Below are 8784 nucleotides of genomic sequence, written 5' to 3' on the forward strand. Positions count from 1 at the left end.
CCGAGCTGTTTGAGATTGCAGCCACTGATAAAGCATGTCCAACTAGATTCTCTGTGTTTAAGTGTTTCCAAAACATCACACGTGGTGCACAGTGCAGGAGAAAATGCCAGCTTTCTCTCATGCATCCAATCAATGGGGAAAATGGGAAATGGAGAATGTGAAAGGGTCATAACCTCTTGGATGGAAATACTCCCCAAGTTGCTACTGGGTATCTGGTGTATAAACACTGCACTGGAAAAACATTAGTCTAAGTCAGAAGGTTTACACTATTGTACCACACTGTGCATTGAGGTCCCATTGACAGAGGAGACCCAAACAGTCTGAACAGAACCTGTTCATCTGTGCTGTGAAAAAAAATGTGGCCATAAAACCGACTGCTTATTGCCTTGCAGCACAAAAACCAGCCCATGTATCCAAATGTGGACAGTCATTTGAATTCCACTACGTTATTAGATCTCACGCTTCTCAAACGGGAAAGATTGACTACTCGGCCAGGTGGTATGGTAAAGTCATCTCTCCAAGGGGTGAGAAAGTTCAAACTTAGCATGAAACCAATCTAGAGTTTAAGGTTTGGGAATGAAGCAGTGAAGCACTATATGCTCTCATTAGCCCGACAGCAGAGTCTGCAGGAAAGTAGATTGCCATCTTTGCTTCAGGCAAAGTGAGAGAACATTTGATATTCCCATTTGGCCTGGGCAAACTTTTAAGTTAACTCTGCTAACACGATTTTGCCAAGTAATCCTTGATTTCAATAATATGTGAGTTTGTCTCCAAATAACAGATTGCTGTATTGGATTTCAGTTTCAATATGCGTCTTGGTTGAAAAGGCATCAATCTTGAACTGCTAATCTTAAACTCCTAAATCATTTTGCATCAGGCATCCTTAGAAATGCACTAACACGAAACACATTTTTTTAAAAATATATGAGGTATGAGTGTCATCGAGTCTGTAACAACATGGTATTTTAAGCCCTGGCTAAAATTTCAAAAACATATATAGAATCACATTTGCTTTTAATTTGACTAGCGGCTAGGTATTAGTCACCGAAACTGGCCTTAGGGTTTCGCATGACACTTAAGAGAATTAACTCCATCTCCTTCAGAGAAAACCTAAAAACGATGCATCGCATAATGCAAAGAAACTCAATGGACAGCTTAAGTTTCATTTTCTCTGCCCTGATCCTTTTACAAAGTCTTAAGAGGTCAACTGATTTTAATGGTCACTTATTGCCTGTGGAGCAGTTCCTGGTGGTATAAAGGCACCCAAAGACCACCCCAGTGCCAAAACAGCCTTAGGCCCAAAGGCTCAAAGTAATACCAGCGCTGATGATGCATACCTGTACTGGAACACCGTATGAATGGCTCTCCTTTTCATTTCTGCTTCACGCACAAAAGAAACCATTGTGGGTCTTGAAATTGAGCAGCCTTGAATGAATTATGTCAACTGTGGGGAAATTAAAAAGTGGTCTTTCTTTGATTTGTGCAGTTCATAACCTGCTGATAAGAATATTTCAGTTCAGGAAAGCGCTAGAGGAGCTTGCGCAGAAGACATGCAATGCTCATTTCCTTTCCGAGACTCAAATATTAGAGGAGCCACACTCAAGATGAATTGTTATGGCTAGAATGCTTTGGAAACGAGAACAATAAAGTTATCATGCCAAAGAACAAGGCTTTCTTAGTCGTGTCCAACAAAATTATGATTTAATATAATGCAAAGTGTGTGTGTAAAAAAAAAAAAATTAATGCACACCCAAATGCACTTGGTGGCTCTGTTTTATGTGTGACTTGGACAGTCACCCACCCTCCAACTTTGCTTATTACATTTATTTAATCCAAATGTCTCTAACAAATGCCAGTGGGTGAGTTCATGCCCTTTTCCTGCCAAACAGATCAAATAGACCAATAGTGCAAAATATAAGGTGGCTTTCCAGTACCTGCAGAGAATAGAAAAGTCAGCAGTGTCCTTACCTCAGTACGCTGTGTTCTCGGCTGGCTGGCGTCTGTCTCAATGGCGTACACATCCACCAGGTAGAGGTCAGACCCTTGTTCTCGATCCAGCTCTGCAGCTGTCTGTATCACTCCTGTGTTTCGGCCGATGGTGAAAAGGCGACCCACAGCTTTTCCGCCGCTGCGCACCGCCACAATGAAATACTCCACTTTGGTTGCAGAGCCTCTAGGACTTGAGGCATCCAGGGAGATGACGTTGGTGCCCGGTGGCTGGCCCTCTTTGAGGATGGTGATGTATTTGGGCTGGGAGAAAACAGGTCCATCCACTCCTTGAAGGATGATGGTCAGCTCAGTTCTGGAGGTCTTGCGGTCAGTGCCGTGGTCCGTGGCTGACACTGTGAGAGTGTACATGAGTCGGGATGGAACCAGCTGAGACGCCAGGCGAATATCCCCGCTGTACCTGTCCATGATGAAAGTGTCCGCATCCCCTTCCAGAAGCTCATACTCCACCTCCCCATTCGCACCATCGTCCGGGTCAAAGGCCACCACTGTGGTCAAGATGGAGCCAATGACTATGTTAGGCTCAGCCACAAGTGCATTCTGGGACACAAAAGTGGGAACATTATCATTAAGGTCCGTGACCCATATTGTTACATTTTTCAGGGCATAGCGACGAAATTCAACTGGAACTGCTTGGTCAGTGGCTTTGATTGTCAACTCAAAGAGATTTGAGAACTCTCTGTCAATTTCCTTGCTGGTGTATATAAGCCCAGTGCTTGGGTCAATGCTGAAGTGGTTTCCCCGTGGAATCTGCTGAACAATCGAGTACTGCAGCTGGCCATTTATGTCTGCATCTGTGTCCTGAGCTGTAATGGTCATAACTGAGGCAGAGATAGGAAGATTTTCAGGGATGGATTTGAAAATGTCTCCAGGGGTAAATACGGGAGGGTTGTCATTAAAGTCCCTGACACGAATAACCACAGGAATGGAGGAGGAGCGGGGAGGTCTGCCATTGTCCTTTGCAGTGATGTTGAGTTTGTAAAATGACTGCGTTTCAAAATCCAGCTTTTTAACCAAAAAAATGCTGCCAGTGTTAGGGCTGATGCTGAAAGTGCCATGGTTGTTTGTGGCTGTGATGCTGTATGTTATGTCTGCATTCTGACCCGAATCTGCATCGGTGCCGGTCACAGAGGCCACCAGTTCCCCTATCCTCATGTTCTCCAGGACGTCAACCGACAGTGAGGATTTAGGGAAGATGGGGGAGTTATCATTTTCATCCAAGATGCTAATGCTAAGCATACAAGAGGAGGATAAGGGCACAGCCCCAGCATCAACAGCTATGATTTTTAGTGAATATGAAGATGTGGATTCATAGTCAAGCTTTCCAACCAAAGTCACCTGTCCAGAGCTGCTATCGATTGTGAACTGGCTTTCCTCGTTGCCTTCAGCGATGTGATAACGGACCAGTCCATTTTTGTTCTCATCCACATCTGAGGCGGAGACCCGTAGCAGCTGTGTCATGTTTTGAGCTGATTCAGAGATGGAGGCCTGGAATATGTCTTTGGTGAACTTAGGCGGGTTGTCGTTGATGTCTTGTATGTAAACTTGCACTTTGGCCTGGTCTCTAAGGGGTTTGGGGAGACCCTGGTCTGACGAGACAACCACAAAACTGAACACAGCGGCGCCTCTTTGTCTCATGAGTGACTCCCGGTCCAACTGCAAAGTGCTCGTCAACTCCCCTGTGATGGCATTCAGCTCAAAGTTGGGCTGTGGAGTCTCAAATGTGTATCTGACCTCACTGTTTGGGCCAAAGTCCTTATCCTCAGCAAAAACCTGCCCAACAAGAGACCCTCTCTTCTGTTCTTCCTCAAAATGAAACACATAATTGGTGCTGTTAAAGAGAGGACGATTATCATTTACGTCATCTAGAATCACTGTTACATTTACAGTGGCACTCAGCGGCTCCACAGCCCTGTCTTTGGCTGTAACCACCAAGTTATATCTGTCCTGGATTTCTCTGTCCAGCTCCGCTTTGATGTACAACTGCCCGTCTGGAAAAATCCCAAACACATCACCTGTGTTCCCACCAGCGATGTCATACATAATCTCGCCATTGAGACCGGAGTCTTTGTCAGTGGCCTCCACTTTAAAAAAACGGCTGTTGACAGGCTCAGATTCCAGGATGATGACCTCGTATGAGAGCTGGTCAAATACAGGTGAGTTGTCGTTTACGTCGTATACGCTGACGATGAGGATGAGGCTGGAGGTGTGCTGAGGGACTCCCATGTCTGATGCAATGACTTCAATCTCATAGGAACTTGTCGTGATCTCCAGCGGCCCGGTCAGCGTGATGAGGCCATGCTTCTCATGAATACGAAACAGTCCTTTGGGGTTTTGTTTGAGGCTGTAGACCACCATGCCATTTGCACCTTCATCAGGATCTGAAGCTTTGGCCTGGAATATTACATGACCTGTGCTCCAGTTTTCCACTGCGCTCACATGCTCCACGGCGTGAATAAAATGAGGAGCATTATCATTTAAGTCCTTTACAGTTATGTTAACAAAGGCCTCTCCTGTGATCTCCCCAGCTCTGGCTACAACTTTGAGTTGATAAAAGCCCTGCTCCTCTCTGTCTATCTGGCTCGATGCTGTGATCTGACCTGCACTGTTGACAGCAAAAAGCCCTCTCTGGTCTCCTGAGGTGATCAGATATGAAATGTTTGTATTTAAATCAACTGTGGTTGCTGACACTGTCCCTATAACTGTCCCAACACCTACATTTTCAAACATGACAAAGCTGTACACTTTCTGGCTGAACACTGGTGGATTATCCTGTGTGTCTATTACAGTTACAGTCACAATGGCTGGTGTGTGTGAGCGCAGGCCACTACCATCTGCTGCTGTCACCTGCAACTGGTAAGCAGTTTTCTCCTCTCTATCCAGGGGCACCAGTGTGGTAATTTTGCCTGTATTGCTATTAATGCGGAATTTGGAAGAGTCTCCAGCTGTAATTATATATTTGACTGTGCCGTTCCTACCCAAATCGGGGTCTGTGGCTGAAACCGTGGTTACATAAGAACCAGAGGGCTCGTTCTCTTTCACATTTGCAAAATACTGTACAGGATAGAAAACTGGCCTATTGTCATTGATATCCCAAAGGGTGATATTGACTTTTCCTACAGAGTGCAAAGGGGGGCTGCCTGCATCTGCTGCCTGGATGTGGAGTAAGTAGGAGGCCTGATCCTCCCTGTCAAGCTCCACGGCTGTGCTTAATCGCCCTGACACGACATCCAGGCGAAACAGCTCCTGGACGCTGGCTGGAGTCTCTGCATCAAATGAAAACCGGATAGTTCCATTGGCCCCAAGGTCGTCATCTGAGGCAGACAGTACCACCAGTTCTGTGCCGGCCGGAGCGTGCTCCACCAGTGAAACGTGATATGTGCTCTGTGTAAATGTAGGCACTTGGTCATTCACATCTGTGATGTTGACTATCAGTTTAGTGTAAGAAATCTTGGGCTGCAGCCCCTGGTCTTTGGCACTAATATTGAGCACAATTTCAGATGCTATTTCTCTATCCAGCAAAGCAGCACTGGTTACCAGACCACTGTTTTCACTGATGGAGAACCAGCCCAAAGCATTTCCAGACACCAGGGAGTAGCGCAGGTTGGCATTCTGCCCAGAGTCACCATCTGTTGCAGAAACCCCTTTAATGTAGCTGCCTTTTGGTATATCTTCACTGATATCTACTCTGTACACTGTTTCCTGAAATATGGGCGGGTGATCATTGATATCATTCACAAAAATAACCAGACTAGCAAAAGAAGACCTAGCCATAGGTTTACCGTTGTCTGACACAGACACAGTCAAGTTGTATGAGGAAATTCTCTCTCTGTCTAACACACTGGCCACTTTGATCAGACTTAAATTGGGCACAGGAGACGTGTGCACTTCAAAGTGCCTCTGCTCGTTGCCTCCTAAGATTGAAACAGATATGTTACCATTAGCTGTAGAGGAGTCTGCATCTGAAACGGTAAGCAAAGCCACAACTGTGCCAATCTGTGCGTTTTCATCTACAGAGGCAAATTTAGAAGTAGTGGGAAAATAACGGAATTTCACGACAGGGTCATTATCATTCACATCTAAAAGTTTGATAGTGGCTTCTGTTCTGCCTGACAGAGAGGGCACCCCATTATCTACAGCATGAATAGTCAGAGAATATTCTTTTTTACTCTCATAATCCAAACCTTCTTTTATTATAATAGTACCTGCTTTGGGGTCAATTTGGAAAGGTGTCCCCTCATCTAAAAAGTACCTGATCTCGGCATTTGCTCCCTCATCCTGATCTGATGCTGTAATCTGCAGGATGCTTGAACCTACAGCTGCATCCTCAAAAACACTGGTTTGATACTGGTCCTGCTCAAAAATCGGGGGGTTGTCATTTATGTCTTGAATAGTGACGTTTACTTGCATGTAGCCAAACTTTTTCGGCTCTCCTTTGTCCTCGACTTCAATCAGGAGCTGGTAGAAGGGAGTAACTTCCCTGTCCAAGCCTCCGGTTGAAACAAGGTGCAAGAATGCCCCCTCTCCACTAGGATTGACTGTAATATCCAAGCGGAATTTCCTCTGCTCGTTGCCTTTCACTATTCTGTACGTGGTGTGATCGACTCCGTTACTTCCTATGTCGGAATCTGTAGCAGTGTCCAGGATCACTTGCCTGCCGCTGCTGGCGTCCTCCTTAAAAGACACGACAATTGACGCGTCTGGAAACACCGGGGAGTTATCGTTAATATCCAAAACTACTATCCTGACCTCAGTAGGGTAGGTGGGATGGCTGGACAGCACCACAACGTTGATGACATCACTTTGCAAAACCTCTCTGTCAATCACAGATGAAGTAGAAATGACTCCCGTGGTGGCGTTAATTGCAAAAAGTTTGTGATTTTCGCTGAAGCGGTACGTGAAGCTGGGCTTGGTCCCTATCGTGCCCACATAGGTGCCAATGGGCTGTTCCTCTAGGACTTGAAACTCTTGACGGACTTGGCTGGATGCTGAGTACCGCGACAGAGTCCATAACATCAGTAGAATCAAATGAAGCCGGCCTGAGCCCATACCTGTGAGCGCCATGGTCAGTTAGCCAGTCCACCTTTCTCAGACAGAGTTCATGCCTATGATGCATCAACTTTACTGAGTTTGGACGAGTCACTAAATCATTGTATTCCAGAAAATGTGCAGACAAAACTCAATGAGAAACTCTTTCCACGCTTAGTCAGTGTACCAAAGTGCTCCAGAAGTGTTATTTTATCCTGCGCACCGCGCCGTTTAATTGCAACAAAATCCTCTAAACGGAGAGAATGATTCCTGCAGCTCAGGAAAGTCTCATTTCAACTCCTTAAATAGCATTTTCAAGAAGAAATCTGACAATCCCATGAAAGACAAAAGAAAATAAAAGTTCCCGACTCCTTGGAGATGCGTAAAAAAAAGTTTATCCAAAGTTGGGGCGCAAGTCAGCGGTGTTAAGTGTATGCAGGCGAGCGAGCCTACGCACCGTCCCGTGGAATAACGGTGCAGACGCTTCAGTCATATTGTGCTGGAGTCCCAGTAAGTTAGAACAAAGCCGGAGTTCGCCAAACTCCCTCCCATCGCCAGTCCCATTGGATAGCGGTGCTCCTGCCTGCCCGCCCACAGCCTTTCCTCCTCTATTATGCAGTACAGCTCGCTGTCCCCGCTTGTGGAAGAGAACGTCAATCAAACACGACAGGTAAGGATGCCCCAAGAGATCTTAATTGTCAAATAATATGAGACATATTATCTTTTCTGCAGAAAAAAGGAGACAGTGATCACCACAGAAACTATTTATATAGAATATAAATGTATACAGTAAAGGCATAGTTTAACAAATTCTTTGCATAAAACGAGGTGAAATTCTTCAAAAATAATCATTTTAAAACCGTTCAGGGCGATGTAAAGTCCTCTTTGACATGCCAGACCACATTTTCAGAATGTATAAAAGATTTCAAATATAAAGATGGTGCACAAAACACAACAAAGTCTGCACGAACTTAAAGAAATGTCGAAATTTCACAAGCTGCTTTGGAAGTAACTGCTTGAATTAAAATGACAATTCAGATGAATCATTATTAAATAACATATTGCGTTTGAACTGCAGAGTGATATATAAGAAGAACTATTAACATACAAAAAATAATTCTTATTTATATTATATATATTAAGTCCACATTCTTTCGAAAGATGTTATAATTAAGAGTTTATTAGAGCTTTATTAGTAAGTTTTTTTCTTCACTGAATCATACGATCAAGTGAGATATTTGCATATAATGTAAGGTACAACGAGCGTCCAAGTCATAGGTGAGTCGCTCCATCTAGTGGCCAAATTATGGTACTTCCGAACAAACTGTAACACTATAGTGAATACGGGACAAAGCCACTCCTGAAAAATATATAAAATAAGTACACAAATTGATTTTAATATTTAAGAAAGAGGGTTGCAACACTTGAATTAATTCACTGTGGAAACCAATACATCAAAAATGCTCCAAAAATAAGAATATTAAAGCAAAATTTTCCATCTTCAATGACTCTGTGTTTAGAGAAATATAATTCAGATATTATAGACTGGTAATAATTATAGAATGGTTAAACAGCATTTGGATAAATTAAGGGTTACAAATAAGTAAATTAATGACAACATGAACAGCATATTATTTTATATTCATGAACCAGAACATTAATACTTATTTTGTAATTACTGGCAGATACGTGACTGGAAATGTGGTCATTCAAGAGGCAGGCTGTTGCTGTTTGTATAAAAACTGCACA

General features: G+C 43.9%; 1 protein-coding gene across 1 annotated transcript in view; it reads right to left on the reverse strand.

Moving 5' to 3' along the window:
• The window catches only part of fat4 (FAT atypical cadherin 4), a 100330-nt gene extending 92848 nt beyond the window's left edge, over positions 1 to 7482 (reverse strand). Inside the window, exon 1 of the mRNA XM_063493417.1 lies at positions 1969 to 7482. Within this exon, the coding sequence (XP_063349487.1) occupies positions 1969 to 7071 (5103 nt within the window). The 5' untranslated portion in view covers positions 7072 to 7482. The remainder of the gene's footprint in view (positions 1 to 1968) is intronic.
• Between the last annotated feature and the right edge of the window lie 1302 nt (positions 7483 to 8784).

This window comes from Pelmatolapia mariae, linkage group LG2 (genome assembly GCF_036321145.2).
Source record: "Pelmatolapia mariae isolate MD_Pm_ZW linkage group LG2, Pm_UMD_F_2, whole genome shotgun sequence".
Classification (NCBI taxonomy): domain Eukaryota; kingdom Metazoa; phylum Chordata; class Actinopteri; order Cichliformes; family Cichlidae; genus Pelmatolapia; species Pelmatolapia mariae.